The 17460-nt window shown below is 40.6% G+C and overlaps 1 protein-coding gene across 7 annotated transcripts in view; it reads right to left on the bottom strand.

Moving 5' to 3' along the window:
• Positions 1–17460, bottom strand: part of CDH20 (cadherin 20) — a 308871-nt gene that overhangs the window by 23809 nt on the left and 267602 nt on the right. For all 7 annotated transcript variants that reach the window (XM_048939692.1, XM_048939691.1, XM_048939695.1 and 4 more), the window contains 3 exons: positions 10845–11212; positions 4402–4696; positions 2637–2756 (listed from right to left, as the gene is read on the bottom strand). In XM_048939692.1, the coding sequence (XP_048795649.1) occupies positions 2637–2756; positions 4402–4696; positions 10845–11087 (658 nt within the window). In that variant the 5' untranslated portion in view covers positions 11088–11212. The remainder of the gene's footprint in view (positions 1–2636; positions 2757–4401; positions 4697–10844; positions 11213–17460) is intronic.

The following is a 17460-nucleotide window of genomic DNA, read 5'->3' as shown; positions in this document are numbered from 1 at the left end:
TCTTATGAAGGTTGCAAGCAGCCGACTGGGGCAGGACGCGTTGCCGGACACTGCGGCACCCAAAGCCATGGCTGCACTCTGGAACACATTCAGGGTGTCCCTCCACACGGCCCCCTCAGCCCCAGGCACCCACCCTGTCTGCATGGAGCAGCGTGCAGGGTGCTTGCATCAGGGCACTGCCAGCTGCAGTGATCTCCTTTAGTCTTTATTTTTAGCAGGCGAGCAATGTATGGGTTTAATAAAAATGCAGTAAAAAGATATTGCATTGGCAATTATCACTGAATGTAAAAGGAAAGAAATAGCGACCAGGACCGGGCAATTCACAGTGCACTATTTTAATTTTGCTGCCTGGAGTTCTTAAGAGTCTCATCCTGCAAAGTTGAGCAACTCCTCAACTCCTCAGTAATAGAAACAAGATGAAAATGCATAGCATGTTGGAATGTATTTTCTCTACAAGCAAATATTTTGCTGAGAATTCCTCCTCCTGTCTTGTCCTTGAGAGAGAGTGAGCTAAATCTAAAGAAGACATCAGCACTTGCATTTGTGGTCTGTGGTCCAGCACACCAACCCTCAAAGCCATTCAGATTCACACATGCCCTCTGCTCCCAGCTCCCAGGTCCCCCTTCCTCCAAAAGGTTTGGCTTTTCTGGAAATGCCCAGCACATAATTGGTTTGGTTTTTACAAAAAAAGTAAAACACAGGTTCTACAGGGCCCCTCCACCTGGATACACAACCTTGCTGTGTAATCTTTGGAGGAGTGGCCACGCACCTCCTCCTGCTGCTGCATGCAATTGGTTGGCCAAGGAACGCTGAGGATGGTGATGAACCTTAAGCCTTCTCCGTGGTTATGGGAAGGACTCAGATCCTCAGATTCTCCAAAATCAGGTGCTGGCACTATTGCTTTTAGCAACTTGGACATGGCTCTTAAAAAATAGTAAAGAGCAGAGATGATGTCCTTTCTGTTCCATAACAGCCAAATAGTTTCACAGGATGTGAGAAAATCAGGGACATTTGCCTACTGCCTGATGGGATTTAAATCCACATCTTTAACCTTTTAGGGGAATTTGATCATGAACAGGCTGTGAAAGTCCTCTGGAAACTTTGTTCACTGGAACAGGCTGCCCAGGGAGGTTGTGGATTCTCCTTCTCTGGATATATTCAAGACCCGTCTGGACACCTACTTGTGTGACCTGCTATAGGGAACCTGCTTTGGCAGGAGGGTTGGACTTGATCTCTGGAGGTCCCTTCCAATCCCTAAGATTCTGTGATTCTGTTATTCTGTGAAAAAGGACAGAGGCTCTTGGCCTTTCTTTGAATTGCTTTGCATCTAGGTTAATGCAAAATACATGAGGTAAATGACAGAACAGTGCAGGAGCAGTGTTCTTGAGCAAGGCCATGTTGGGAGATGAGGGATAGGGACCCCAAGGGCTGCTGGCAGAGGAGTGCATTGAAATGGCGTGCACACTCCTAGGTGCTTTAATCATCAGGCATCACTACAAAGGAACTGGTGATTGCTTATGCTCTATCTCTGCTTTTGAAGAACATGAGACGGGCAATCACATTTTGTTGGTTATCAAATCCTGCAGGCAGGTTTGCATTGGAGAAATTGGTTAGAGTCCTGTACCTGTGATGTGGAAAAAATAGTTTCTGGATGACAAATGTCTGGACGACAAGTGTGTGCACCCTGAACGTTGCGCAGACGTTGCTCTGGATCTCATGTCTAGAGATCCAGGTCTAAGTGACCGGGAAATTTCTAAATGGAGAAAGAGGATCTTTTCTGCTAAAAAGCAATCAAGTACATGGTTTTGGACTAAAAGGACTTTTCTGCAGCCTAAGTTGCACTCCAGCTGTTAAATCAATACTGGATCTGAGGCAGAATGTTACCTCTTTGCTTTCCTAGAAATCATTCAGTACTTAACAAAAATGATGATTATGCCCTTATTTTTCTATGTTTGATAACCTGATTACAAAACAAATGTTACTGCTTTAATTGAATAGCATAGAGCTGGTTTGCACGTTGTCTTTGGATAATACACCTGCTAACCAGAAATTGCTAACTTTCAGTAATGGATTATAAAGTGATTTTTTTTTCCTACTTTGTCCCCTAAGGCTCAGCAGAGACTATCGTCTTATGAGTTTCTGACCTTAGCACTACAGATGCCCTTTAGAAACTGTCAAAACCTGTCAGATTCCTCCTTTGGATATAATCCTTAGGTATATACAGAAAAAGAGAGAGAAAACAAGCAAGACAGAGAGATTGTCTTGGAGATAAATTTAAGGTTATTAACAAGAACACCCTTAGGTAAAACTACTCCACATAACTACATGCTTCAACTTGCTCTTTCCAGTTCTGGTTACCTACCAGATCTGCTGAAGACATCACTGCAGTGATAGAAGCTAACAAGATATTCACAAAGCATCAAACAAGCCCCGTTCCTTAACAGCAGAATATGGTCACTCAGATGAACATATTGCTGCAGAGTCCTTCTTCTGGAGTTCATTACCACATTCTTGCTTTAACCACCTCACACTGCTGTGCTGTCCAGTTTCTGCATCCAGTCACGACGTACCTCTTCTTCTTAATTTTTTTTTCATTTATTTTTCACACTGGCTCATTCCCAAATGAAATAACATACCTGTCCGAGAGTCCACAGAGAAATATGGCTGTCCTTGGAGAATGCTGTACACAACTCTTGCGCTGTTCCCATAGGTTGGGTCATCAGCATCTGTTGCTGTCACCTGAATTACAGAGGTGCCTGACAATAAATAAATAAATAAATTACGAAGACCGTGTGGGATAAAAGTACACAGCTCATATCAAAATGTTTGACAAGTTTTCCCACACAAAATCTCTACATTTGGTTCTGGTGGTGTTTGTATTTATTGCTCACATTTGTATTTCAATAGCACTAAAGGAATTAATAGGCATAAATTCATTAAGCATCTTTAGGAAGATATAAAAGAGTAAGAACTCTATGGAGCACGGGTGCAGAACTGCTGACCTAACAGCATTTCGTGGTGGTTTGCAGGGAGTTATTAGTAACATGCTACTTGTTTCTTTTCCCCCTTTCTTGCTTTAAAATGTTATCTGAAATCAGCTCAAATAACATCTATAGAATAAATCACAGATTACTGCAGGAGGTCCATGGGTGCTATATGTTGACTAAGGAATGGAAATTGTTCACAAATTCTGAGCATGAGGGGATGCATCTCTCAGATAACCTCTCTGTAGCCCTGCAATTTACGTTGTATGGACTACAGATTACACCCTGCAAAAGTACCTTTTGGGCTCTGCACAGATGCATATACTCTTCCTTCAGTCAGTTTTCAAGGTCTGCATCCTCTGAAGCTAATAATGGCATGTAGGTGATGTAATTTATCAAGAAGAAGGAGAAGGTGAGACATAACTGTTTGAAATATATGTTTTGACTCCTTAAAATGTCAGACAATGCTTTTATGAATGCATTTAGCCTTCTACATCATGTTTTGTGTGAGAAACAAATCCAGTATTATTAGATACACACTGCAAAATAAACATGAATTCAAGCTACCCGCTAACATTAAGTAACATTATTTCTGAAAGGAATTTTTGAATTGGTACTTGTTTCCAGCCTTATGCCAACATTATCTTGAAGAATGAGGAGTTGAACACATCTGTAACTTCAGGATGTGATTTATTTGGTATTATTTCAGAAATAGTGCTACTGAGCCAAAAAGGAACATACCTCTCCAAAAGAAAGAAAAAAATCCAGTAAAAAAGAGTACTTAATGTGACTATTAGAATTGTCACATGATAATGGGATAATGGTTTATCTTGATGTGTAGATAAGAAGGATGCTATTTGCCCTCTGGCTACACTGCAATAATGACTGTCTTTGGCATGATCTCACTTTCTAGAAGTGCAGAGCAAACAGTACTGGATCTTCGGGATTGACTGAACAGCGTTCAGTGCAGGCATACAGGATTAGAAGGTGGAAAGTTGCTAAAAATTGTCATTGTGTCTACGCAATTTCAAGGGCTTCTGGACATCATTTCAGCTCTCAGTTTGAACTTGCATTGGTTTCTGTAACCGTAATTTCCTGGCTGGTAGTGGATGTCTAATGGTCATTACTTATACTACCATCTGAGGGCAGGGGAGAAGCAGCACTACATTACTGCTAGTTGTCTGCGGATAGCATGCTCAAATTACACCTTTCTTCAGCTCTCCATTTCCCTTTCACATTTTTCCTTTCAGAGGTGCCCATCTGATGGTGGTGCAAAGCCTACATTCCTCCTGCAGCACCCAGGCACCCCTGAGGAAGATCTCCTGCCCTGCAGCTTTTATGAGGAGCAAACACAGAGTCCAAAGAGTCAAGGAACTGATGTTTTGGAGACTGTCTCTAACCACAAAATCTGCCTTACCCACAGGTGACATTTCTGGAACAGAGGCCACATAAGGTCCATCCAGGAACTTGGGCTCATTGTCATTGATGTCTTGGATTTTGATGATGAACTCAGACTCTGGTTCCATCGGGCGGCCTGTTCGTCTGTCCAGAGCCTGTGCTCGCAGGGTATACTGTGACCTTTCTTCTCTGTCCAGTCTCTGAATAGCATGAATGTCCCCCGTGGTATCATCAATTGTAAACACGATGCCAGCTCCCTCTCCTGAGAGGATGTATTTGATGGAACCATCTCCTCTGTCCATGTCGGAGTGGAGCTGTAGAAAAGAACAGGACTGACTTAGAGCATGAGCAGGGCAAGTAGCTTCCAAAAGACACTGAGCATGTGAGCATTTTGGTCTTACTGAACTTTACAGTGAAGGAACAGGCCCTGTGCCTCTTTCAAATCTCGTTTAGCACAAGAATTATCCTTTGCCGGGTTGCAGTAGCCATTGAAAAAGACTCACTGCCAGAGAAGGAGAGGTCAGCAAAAATATAGACAATGCTTGTTCATGGAGGAGAGAGATACTGCGGGGGTAGCATAATATCAGGCAGATGAAGTAAATCTCTTTGTAACCAAGGAGAAAGGAGGATGGGAGAGCTACTCAGTGAGTGCCATCATTCAGATGTCTTCTAAAGAAAGTCCCCTGAAATTTTCCCATGAAAAGCAAGAAAAATTCATCTGGACCATTACATCTTCAGGAAAGAATTACTGTCAAGCAGTAGGTAAGGTAATCAATGAGGAACGTTTCATTGTGTCTGTTGTAGGATATATAGATGAGAGGTATCCCAGAGATTCTAGAGAATTAGCAAATGGATTTATTGCATGACTGCTAATTAGTTCTGAGCAGCCACAGATAGCTGGGAATGCTACAGAACAGAAGAAAAGTAAATGCTGTGCAAATTATCATCTGAAACAGAAACAAATCATCCCAGGGACTACCATTCTGTTAAACACCTGGTTCCTCTGAAATACTGGAATGACTATCAAAAGACAAACAGAACACTTAACTTCACTGTCTGAGTGCTTAACAGTATGCTCATACTTCCATGGTTTTGAGGAATAGAGCATAAAGTCTTGACCAGTGCCTAGAGAATATAGAACTGTTTCAGTCCTAACCAACAGGGTGGTGTTAGGAGGTGCAACAATCAAAAGGAACTTAAAGGAACAGCTGAGGTGTGAATGTTGTTTTGAATTGTGATTATGGTATTTGGAAATGAATAAAGAATAGATAAAACAAAGCAAACCAGCCAACCAACACCCAGTCATCCGAGTACTTAGGTGGCACGTTGACCTTTAACAAATGCCCTGACAACGATTGCTAAAGGCAGGAACCCATCTGCCACAGCTAAGCTCTAAAGTGCTTGTGACAACTGTCTTGTCAGGTAATTGATACTTCATTTCATCATTTTGCTCACGGTCTCTGCAGTGGCTGCTGTATCTGAGAAATCTGTATCGGGCCTTAGGAGGAATGCTGGCAGCTCTCAGGTGATGCATCAGCTAAATGGAGGGAGAACAAGCCCAGAAAAAATTGGCAAAACAGTTACGTTTAGATGACTGCTGTATGTATTATTTCTCACGCAGGTGCCAGAATTGCAAACTGGCACATCTTCAGGAAACAGCGTTTTGTGATTAATTTAAAAAACAACAGTGGTTGTCATTATTTGCCCTAAACACTCATGGCTCAGGGATTATCACTGTCATCGCTCATAAACAGCATACTTCCAAAAGAAGGAAGCTGTTATACAAGAGTTGCTCTCAAAGTAATGCCTCCTATTTTCTGATGTTGGCCCATGAGGTCAGAGGCAGATGATGGTGGTATGGCAGTAGAGGCTGAACTTTCCCACCAGTATTCTAGTACATGCTTTCACAGTGTGATAGATGGCATCAGAGGGGCAGTCTGACCAAATGGCATCTGACATGGAAGTGTGTATGAAACAAAAGTATGTCACTGAATTCCTCCATATGGAAAAAATGGCACCCAGTGACATTCACTGATGGCTGCTGCATGTTTATGGAGAACAAACAGTGGATGTGAGCACACTGAGGTGGTGAGTGGTGTGTTTCAGAAGCAATGCCCTCATAGCAGGTGTTAAACAGTGGCTCACCAACACTGGTGCAGATTTTTACAAGCATGTCATGCAGGTTTGTTCATTGCTGGTGAAAATGGTGAAATAGCTGTTAGTGGTGACTATGCTGAAAAAATAATATTTTGTAGCTAAGAATTTGCTCTATCAAACAGCGTTATTTTACTCTCTGCATCCATTGTAGTTTGCATGGAAATAAATAGGAGGCATTACTTTCAGAGTGACCTATGTAGGTTTTCAAATTGATTCAGAAGCTACATCTTAGGCATTTGTTTTAGTGAATAAGCACACTGGTAAGTATGTGCAGCTGCTCAGATAATTACAGATGTTAGACCTGACTGGGGAATTTAGAGTTGGGTCTGATGGAAGAAAACATGTTTTGGAATATCAAGAAGTCATTATTTAATAAGAAAAAAAAAAAAAAGACAAAGGAAAGAAAAAGTCACAGTGAGGGCAAAGCCAAAGGAAAAGACAAATGATAAAGAAAGAAAAAAAAAAAGGAAAAAGAAAAAGAGCATGTTTTAAAATAGCGGATGTTCTGAAAAGTTGTAAAGACTTGGAATAAGATATTGAATAAAACTGATGAGTTAAATTACCCCTTCTGTTCAAAGCCTCGTTTGGAATGAAAGCATTTATATAGGGAGAAAAACAAGGAACAACCATGGCACATTAATAAGAATTTAGGAGTACAAGAGGATCTCTGTCTAACTGTGATTTGTTAAAAGCCTCAACCAAGGTCTCAGTTAAGACTGGGCAATAAGAAATGCTAGCAGCAGATTTGTAGCTTCTCATATAACCTGAAGACATAGCAAAAAAAAAAAAAAAAAAAAGAAAAGAAAAAAAAAAAAAGAAAAAGAAAAAAGAAAAAGACTTAATAAATGCAGATTAATAAATCTGAAAGAATGAGGTGTCCACAGAAACTGAAGCTCACACCATTGCAGTGACAAACCCAATATCATGATGGTGGAGTGTATGTAGAAGTGACTGTACTGGAAAGGTGATCCAGCTTTAAGCTGGCTCTATTTAATGGGTGGTGTAATAAATTGTGCTGCCATGTGGCTGGCTCAGAAGTAGGAACAATTTAAATGTACTTTCTCTTCTGTATAAAAGAAATTGCTACCTGTGCCAACCTGAGCTGCTTTTGATAAGGACAGTACAAAGATTAAGGAGGCTGTACCTGCACCTAAACAGCACATTTTCTGGCAAAGAGCACATGCAAGAGAGTGGTGCTTCTGGGGGCAGCTCAGGGAAGGACTCACGCAGACCCACTGAATGGCTGTGATTCTATCCGTGATGTGCTCCCCCATCTCTGCTTCCAGGGAGGTAACACCTGCAGGGGAATTTGTGAGGATGCATGAGAGCACTTTGTTAATATGTATTGATGGTCTGTAGAAAGAAAGCATTTTATTCGCTCATTCAGTTGCTGTGGTTCAAATGCCTCTTTTCTCTGAAATAGGACTTAGGGAAGCTCCAACACTGCAAAGCAGTGAAGTCTGTCTCCAGTTCAAGTACTGAAGCAGTTTAGTTTGCCAGACAAATGTGGAAAGTACCTGCTGCAGCACATGCAAGGACTGTAGTTTCCCTAGTTCGTCCTACTATCTAACAGTGGTTACCTATAAGAAAGCTCAAGCCTCATATTTATCTGCAACATGGAAACTTCTGGAGCTGAAACACTTTATATAAGAATAATGAGCACTGGAGAAAAGCAAAAGTTGTACTGACTTCACCTCAGGAAGTTCCCTTTCATTTCCCTGCCCAATAGATACTTTGCTCCATGACTTACAGGTACATAGGAAAGTACATTTTTTATAGCAGCCTTGAAAATCATATGAGGCAAGCCTGTACCCAGGGCTTGACTCAAGCTATTTTGAGGTTGCTTCAGCAGCACGTAGCTAGCCTGAAACAGCTGTACAAGAGCACCAGAGGAGCTCCTCCCTTATGAGATGTCTTTAGAGCATGAAGTAAATATATCTGGACCAACACTGTACGCTGTTTCCATCTGCCACAGGGTCTGTGCAAAGCAGGCGGATGAAAGCAAGGCCTGGCAAGCAGGATGTTGCAGGGTGCTGTGGGTCGTAGGGGTCAGAGGAGGCTCTGTTTGTCCAGCAGGCACCCAGGGCAGTTTCAAGGGCTGGTGCTGGCACTGAGGCCCGCAGTCCTTCTCCGTTTTCGTCTAGCTCTGCACGAGATATTTCTGAGCCTGCCTGGGGTGATACGGGATGAAAAATTTCTGTCCTGCCAGAACAATTAATTCAGCCCACAGCCTCTTCCCTGCTGACCCCTTTCCTACGGATCCCTCAGGTGCAGGCGTGGTGATGGATTGTGGTAGGCTGCAGCTCCTTCCAAGGGTCTGCGTCTTCAGCTGTTTGAAGAGAGGGGAGGCCCTTCCCTCCTGGCAGCTGCTGCAGCGCTCACCCCACTGCTCTGAGCTTGGTTTAGGGATGGGAGAGGATGAGATTTTGGATCCCGAAGGACATTTTGGCAGCACAATTCCATGATGGTTGGTGTACACGAAACAGACTCAGAAGGCTGTTGGAACAAGCTAGCCAGCAGGTTGTCAGTGCATAAGGCTAATTGGCCCTGTTAACCCTGAGGGCTAATTAGCCCTAGCTCGCCCCTATTGCGACCCAACCATGGTGTAGAAAAGAGCTCACTCATGGAAGCTTGGCTGTTTATGTAGTGAACACAGACCATGAAATGCCACTGCTGCTATCCCCATTCAGTAGAACTGAGTGGGAACAAGCTCAAGAGAACTGCTGCATGTTCCATGTTTTTGTGCTCCTAATACCAGAATTCTAAAGCAAAGAGGAGTTGAGTACTTCCAGTACTGCTTGTAGCTAAAATTCAGCTTACAATGCAAATCTGGATTCATTTCAGGTGAAATTGAGTATGCAAAATAATGTGTTTGGTCATCGTTCCAAAGTTATAAGTTGCATGAAAATAAGAATTTCCTTAATCAATAGGGATCTCAAGAGCTGAAAAGTTAGGCACAGAGATGAATGAAGACAAATGTTGTCTCATTTGATGGCAATCACTGGTAATTCCACTGCTATGGGAGGAAGGAAGGAGAGCACACCTTGCTGTCAGTCACACAAGGATAAATTGGAAGGAGGTCCTTTGAAGCCAGTGCATTCATTTTGATTTATACTGGTATGACTGAAGGCACAGTTTAACTCTGTGGATTTGTAAAACGATAAATGCAAGTCCGAAATGTGCCTTTGGATTTGTGATTCTTTTTTTTTTTTGCAGACAGATAGCTTGGAAGGAAAGCAATGAAATCTGAAGGAATTGTTTTCTGGCATCACTTCTTCACTTAATTTGTCATATCTACCTATATTTAGGCTGTGCTCATCACCTAGACATGTAAAATCTTATTTGCATTGTTCAAACACTTCACTACACTAACCCTCCCCACTCTTCCCAGATCTGTCAGCTCGGTTTTAATGAATGCAAACCTAGTGCTGCCCACAGGCCTTTGAATAGCTGGTCAATACTTTGATTAGCAGGTCGATACTTTAAATAGTTCAGAGTCTTTACAAATGTTGGGAAAGAAGACTAAGGAGGATGGATATAGTGAGGTAGATTGTGATGGCAGACATTACGGGCCTGACTTCCATCAGCATGTTCTTCAAGGAGCTGGAGTAAAGTGAATTCAAAATGCTGCCAGGTAGACAGGGTGAGCATAGCAGTCAATTTTACAAATGTTTGTACTGATGTATATATTCTTAGTGTGTAAGGGATCTGAAAATAGGACTGTTGTATTTAATAAGCTGTCACTCTATCCTTCTACTTCTCTCTAGTCCACATAATTAACCTGGGGTCAAGCTGTGGTAAGAAAGAAAATACTCTGACCTCAGAGATTTGCAGAAAACAAAAACTGAAATGTCAGTTTTCAAGAGATATTGGCTATTTCATTTGATTGTGAATTTCATCTTCCAGCTGACTTGATCACAGACAGAAGCATGATCACAAACACTTCCTTTCCTTCCTAATCCTCCCGAGTCAATACAACCTTGCTTTGTCTTGACATTGAAGAAGTCCCTGGAAAGATCACTGCAGACTTTCTAACACTACCTCAATTACAGTTGATGATGGTTACAGCGGATCTCTTTGAAATAGGCAAATATATTGACAGCACCTTGAAAAGGAAATTCTTCATGGCTAAAGGTGACACTGCTGAAAAGCTCTTGGGAGCTGAAGTGAAATTAATGTGAATAGATTCTCTGCCAGAAAGAAGGGAATAAAAATGCATTTAGAGAAACTTCCCATGTTTTGCCACGGTCTGCATGTGCACAAATGCATGTACTCTACCAGACATCCTCATGGGGCAGCTCTTACCTTCCCAACGTAGAGAGGATCCGTTCCCGTGTATTCCTCCAGAACAAAGAACTGGTTCCACACCCAGCTCCTCTTCATTCGCTGATGCAACTTGTCTGACAGGTTGTCTTCTGGCCCTTCAGTCAGGGGCCTGGCACTTCCTGACAGCACAGTTGTAGTTAGGTCCATCAGTCCCCAAAAGTACAAGGAGACCCCAAGTCCAAACAAGTTCTTTGCATTGCTCATTCTACCTGAAGTCCACATCCGTATACTAGGGCTGACTTAAAAGTCAAAACACAGTATCTTAGGTCCCTTGAGAAGAAAGCAAGTCTTGTGTGTAGTCCTTTGAAATGTCCAAGAGAGATCCTGGTTCTGAGAATCACAGCCTCCTGTAAAGTTAAAGGAAATTCATAGCAGGATCTTATTTTTCCCAAGGTAAAAGAATTTCTTCAATAGGCAAATATACTATAAAATATTTAATCTTCAATATAAAAATATAATAACGGGATGCACGCATTCTGAAACTGTGAAGAGTATTACCATATAAGCTGCAGAACTGGAACCTCAGATAAAAGAATCACCAGGACTTAGTCAGTAAATAAGAGTTCTCTACTTTGCTAACTTAGTTGTAGTGTTTCTTTTTAGTGTTGACTGGCATGAGCTAAGTGCATACTCTTAACAAATGTTTATGACCAGAAGTCCTCAGAGAATACTTAATACTGCTCACTCTGGAAATTTATAATATCTGGCAAACACTTTTTGCAACAGGTTTTTTTTTTGTTGTTGTTTGAGAACTCTGCCATTGTCATTACACACACGTGCATGCAAACATGTCTACTTAAATACATACATTGCTGCATTACCAACCTTGAATTTCATTTCTAGCAGCTGCAAGTTATTTCTGGTTTTAATTATACTTTAAACCTTCCCTGCTGCTTGAATTCAGGTTTCACACTCTGCTGCCTCCTCTCTGAGGAGCTGATTGCTGCTACAAATGCAACATTTCTAGAATTTGAATGGCCAGTTAATCATTTTATAACCCACAAAAGGTTTCAGAGTGCTGACGGTCACATGCTATTGTGTGATGTGTCCTAACACATTTTTCCTCCACCAGTCTGAAAGATCCGTTTTGGCTGAGGAATGCTGACCTCTATCAGAGGACACTTTCTCATCAGTCTAGGATCTTTTGTAGTCATAAAGTCAGATTAGTCGGTGACCTCAGTCCAGGCTATGGATTGTAGCAACCCTTTCCTTCACCATTTTGCTGGGTTTAATGATGTGATACTGCACTCAAATTACTCTTCCAAAATACTCCATACATCCTCTATGGGACTAGTGTTGTTGCTGCTCTTTTTCAGAACTCTGTTCTCAATTTTCTTCAAGACAGATGGATTCATTAAGAAAGGCATATTAGGCTTGGAGGATTAAGAAAGTAACATACATTTCATTTTACTGCTGTTCCATAGTTAATTAATCGCTCTATCCCCTGGAAATAAAAAGTAGCAGGAGACAGCTGTCAAATATCAGAAAAAGTATTATAAACATTTTTACCATAGTATTTTGAAGTGATGGCTGAAACAATACAATGCTTTCAACAGAGAGGAGAACATTGGAAAAAATTCTAGCATCCAACTTGGTATAACTGGAGTCCTGCGACCCTCAGAAATCTCTACTTTCTGCTGAATTAGCAAATCAGAATTTAATTCAAAAGATCACTGAAATCTGAAAGAGACAGATTAATTCTGAAATACATATCCTCAAGGAAAATAAACTCAAAATAACTGTCTTAGATTGATTTCTACACAAAATGATGTTTCCAAATATAAAGCCCTGAAGGAATATGACTATACAGTGCTGCTAGCCAATCAAGTTGTGAAGCATAACAAACAACTAACAAGTCTGTACCTTGAAAGGTTTTAAACCTAAGGTTAGGTGCAACAAAGAAAAGACAAATTATAAACACAGAACTTGATAGATCTCTTTTAAGCACAACAACTTACAGAACTGCTAGGTGTTTAGATATTAGCTATATAATACTGTTTGAAAAGGCAAAGAATAGGGATTTATCTAAGTAATATAAGCATAGAAGGACCTCAGCAAACTGTGTATTTGTCATTACATGAAGAAGGCAGCGCCTGTGTGAGAGGCAGGGGTAAGGTTCTTACTGGATGCTCACAGTCTAAGGAGTCCAACAACAGTACATGGAGTGCTTGCCTCTCTCTGTCCTGCTAATCCTTATCTCCTGATGGCCAAAATATTTTTACACTGGAGAAAGGAAGTTGAAGGTCTTATCACATAATAGGTACATACACCGTGTTCTTTATATGTTGTCAAGAGCACATTTTCTCAACCAAGGTAAGGGGACATTATTGAAAACCATTGTTATACTGATGAATAAAGATGGGGAGAGGCTTCCCACAGCCTCTCTCCATGTGTTGAGAGAACTCATCACTGTCTTTACTATGCCATTGGATGGGAAAGCAGAGAGAGACACTGGCTGAGATCCCATCTAGAGTTTTACTTTTAGAACTACATCTTTTGTACAAGTTAGTTACATTTTTCTCTGTATGACAAAAGTAGTGACACAGCATGATGAAGCATTTCCTGTGGCAACGAGAATTATATTGTAGGTGAATGCCCCAAACATGATTTGAAAACTAATGTTGCCAGTTGTCTCCTGCAATTAAATTCAGCCAATGAAGGCCAATAGCCCTCAATCAAGGTAGTACTGAGATATGAATATATAAACGTACAGAATTAACGGCATACCTGTAGTGAGGTAATAGCAGAAGAATTCTGGTCATGAGGATGCTTTTCCTCTGGATATGCATTATTACAGGTTGTCTATGAAAACAGCTTTTTTCATTTGAAGGCCACTCTGCACTGTCATGCAGTTCCACGAGGAACCTTTCTTAAAGAGTGTGCAAAACTGTGATCCTCAGCAGCAAAATTATAAAGAGTATTTACTCTTCCCAACGCAATCCTACTTTAGTGTAGGGCACAAACAGTGGGTTTTTTTTTGTTTGTTTGTTTGTTTTTCCTTATTTTCTTTTTTTGATGCTAATACCGGAGTTTTTGGTGTCTCATTCCTTTCCAAAACGGTTAGCACGCAGGTTCAATACTACAACGAATAACAGAGTTTAATCACAAACAGTTCCTCAACATCTGAAGCTGAAGAAGTATTACGCTATTTTTTTTTTCTATCTCAGGTCTTTAGATCATACTGAAAGAATGAAAAGACCTTTGCAAACTTCTGGTCTGTGGTGCTGTTGATCTCTTTGGTCCTTCTTCTACTCAACTTCATCTACAGTTGGACCTTGGCTCTGCAAGACATACTATTTTTCAAGCAAGGTATTTCTCAGATAAAAGCAGTTATATACATATAGGGCTTGAATTGCATAGTTAAAGCCATGAATGACTGGATCTTTCAGAGGACTTGTGCAAATGGCTGCCTCACCAGGTGAGTGTGATGAATGAGTACAGAGTCACCTGGACTGTAGCTATGGCAGTTGGCCGGATTGATAGCCATATGCTCTGACTGCACTGACTTGGTCGGGTCTCTAGCCTTATGCGGGCCTTAGAGCTTTTTGCCACAGATGGATGACACAGACATTGAGGCAGTCTGTTCTGCCTCAGGCAGGGTAGTTCTTTGCAGGAAGATCAAGGGAATCGGTCATACAGGAAGGTGCTTCTTGGCATAACTGATAAAGACCTCTAATGGTCTCTTAATTTATTCCTTGGAGCTCTCCAAAACAGGTTCTTAACTATATCTGCAAACACAGAACTGATGGACTTCTCCCCGTTATATAAAATACATTTTAGAAACACGTATTTCATGGCTCAGCACAGGGATGAGCAAAGGATTTCAAAGCAGTAATAGGAGGGAAATCTTATTTTCCTTGCTCATACACACAAAAAACAATTAAGCCTAAGAAGATTGCATGACCACAATGTGCAGTGTATTTTATTTTTCAAGAAAAATTAAACGTGTTTCAGAACCCAGTTTGCTACTCACAGTTGAGTACCCTATTGTAATAAGCTTAGCTGCATCTGTGCTGTTTAGATCCCTGACCCAAAGTGAACTCCTTGCTTGCCCCTTCTTTTGTGATGAATATTTGATTACCAGCTCAGTTGTTTAGGTTACTTTCTTTTCCTGTACTTGCCTTGAAGACATTGTTGAAAATCCTTTTCCTTGCAACTCAACAGTTACAAATATGGCTTTTGGCTTTATAAAGACCCATGAAGATCTAATTGAACCCCATGCAACTGGTGACCTATATATAACACAGAGGAACCATCTAATTTTTCTACACAAAAGAGTCACGAGGCACTTTCCACTTTTTCAAATACAAATCTTTCTTTTAGCACATACTATGCAAGTAAAACAGGCATATTCCAAGTGTGAGATACTGTTCATGTTCCATTTTTAAAGGCTCCACTACCCCTCCATATTTGTACTGTAATTAAACTTCTTAATTGAATACCTAATTCTGGTCAAAGATGAAAGGGAAAAAGAAATATGCACCAGAACCAACTTCTAGCATTTCTTGCAAGTGACTCATTTATCATGTTAATTCTGAAGAGAACAGCACTTACAAAGAAAGGATAAAGATATTAATAGTTAGGATGACCATGTGAGCATGCAGAGAGTTCCACTGGGATTGAAATGTATTGTGCTCAATACATATTTACATAAATGCCAAGGGTTTTATAGTTAAAAAGCTGAAACTTGAAAAGGTTTACATGCATGCTTAGTGAATTTGCCATCTTGAGCAGGGAGTCTCCCAGAAAGTCAGTGGAATATTTGCATTCATAAAACTAATTACATGCTTACATCCTTTATCCCTGGTCTTTTAATGGATTTTGCTGTATGGACCTAGCACTCGTATAGAACACTGCAGAGGCTCCCATGCAGGCACATCCCCAGAGCAGAGGCAATTCATTTACAGGAAACATACTAAGTGAAAAATGGGGAAGAAAGAGGAAATCGCTTTTAAACTCCTTCCTCCACTTTATCCATACATAAATATACAAATACGTGTGATATTTTTAATATATGTATTTAAATGTTACCTGGCAGTACATACACTGCAATAATAATATGTGAATGGAAAATTATTTCTGTGCTTAATGACACCTTTTTAAAGAGTTGTCCCCCACTATTTTACCGAAAGAAACCAAACAACTCTAACTCTAACCCAGTAGGAAGAAACTGAAGTTCAGTGAAAAGAATTCTTCAAGTGAGCTATTTACTTTATTCCTTGAATGTCCTGTGACATTCTGAACCCAAGATGGGGATGAAAGTGTTGTTCAGTTTTTTCCCTCATCAAATATGTCACTCTTTTATGTTTTCACAGATTACTTCTTACATTTCCTGTACCCTTACTCGCTCACAGCTTTGTTGTCAGATGCCTTTGGAATAACCCAACATGACCATCAGTCAGTAAGAATGTGTAAGCTGTGTTCTTTGCTAGGCAGATATCCTGTAAAAGGTGCCTAGCACCAGCCTCCAAGACTTCTCTCCTGCACTGAGCTAGGTTCTAAAATCTCTATGACAATTTGCATAATCCTGTCTCATTTTAAATTTCCTAATGCTTTCAGTACCTAAGTTAGGTACTGTTCAGCAGGCTGACTACAGGCCTAAATGAATCTGTACTGCTTCCAGAACTGCGTATGTCTTATCCCCGACCAGTCTTACTGTTATTATTAGCCCTTCTTATATTCACTAGACAAGTTCAATTTAAAAAGAAAAATCTAGAGGAGTTTGTTACTGACTATAGACTGGGCCTGAATATGTATTTTTACTTTTTACTTCATTTTATTGAGATCTTCATAAATACAATGAAACTTGACAATGTACCATATGGTGCATAAACATTAACTCACAATACAATCCATTGTCATAAAATTACATCCACAGACCAGTCAACGGTCTCTCCTGGGACACATCAGTGAACTCATTTTACTCAAGATCTGAAGTGCTTCAAAGCTACAGAGTGCAGGCAGAGCAAAAAATCCCACAGAATGACAGGGAATCCCATTGTATAAATCCCAGCCCTATCGTTACAGGCTCATAAAAAGATCAAAAAGAATGAAACATGCACACAATCAAAAAGTAAATGTTTCTAAATAAAATGATGCTGATAACTTACATCAGGTGAAGATCTGATACGCAGCTTTTACTCAGTGGGAGGTACAGTAAATACTATAGTAAAAGAGCAGGAGAGAAGGAAGATAGGATTTCAAAAACTGGTCTAATTGACTCTACTTGAAGTCAGCCTCAGTAAGAACAAATGAGGCACTGCAAATTCATTGGAAAATCCAAATAAGTGCCAGATAAAGCAACCCTTGTCCTATAAAGGATTTGCAAAAATGTATAAAACATATGAAGTCATACTATGCTTCCATTACGAATACAAAATTCACTTTAGTTCGCATAGTCTTCTGACTGCTTTTGAAACCCTGTCAAGAAAAAATGTTTGCAAGCAACAAGAAATTGTTACTTGATGTTCATGCCCTCTCAAGCAGGTAACATTTTTAAATATAGGAACTCCTGTCAAAGTGTGACCTTTTTTCTTGCTAAGCAGCTGTACCAGAAGCCATTGCTCAGGCCTCTCCCAAAGCTTCCAAGCAATAA

Source organism: Lagopus muta, chromosome 3 (genome assembly GCF_023343835.1).
Source record: "Lagopus muta isolate bLagMut1 chromosome 3, bLagMut1 primary, whole genome shotgun sequence".
Lineage (NCBI taxonomy): Eukaryota > Metazoa > Chordata > Aves > Galliformes > Phasianidae > Lagopus > Lagopus muta.
The sequence above is the reverse complement of the archived record's forward strand: the minus strand, read 5'-3'. Positions and strand labels throughout refer to the sequence as shown.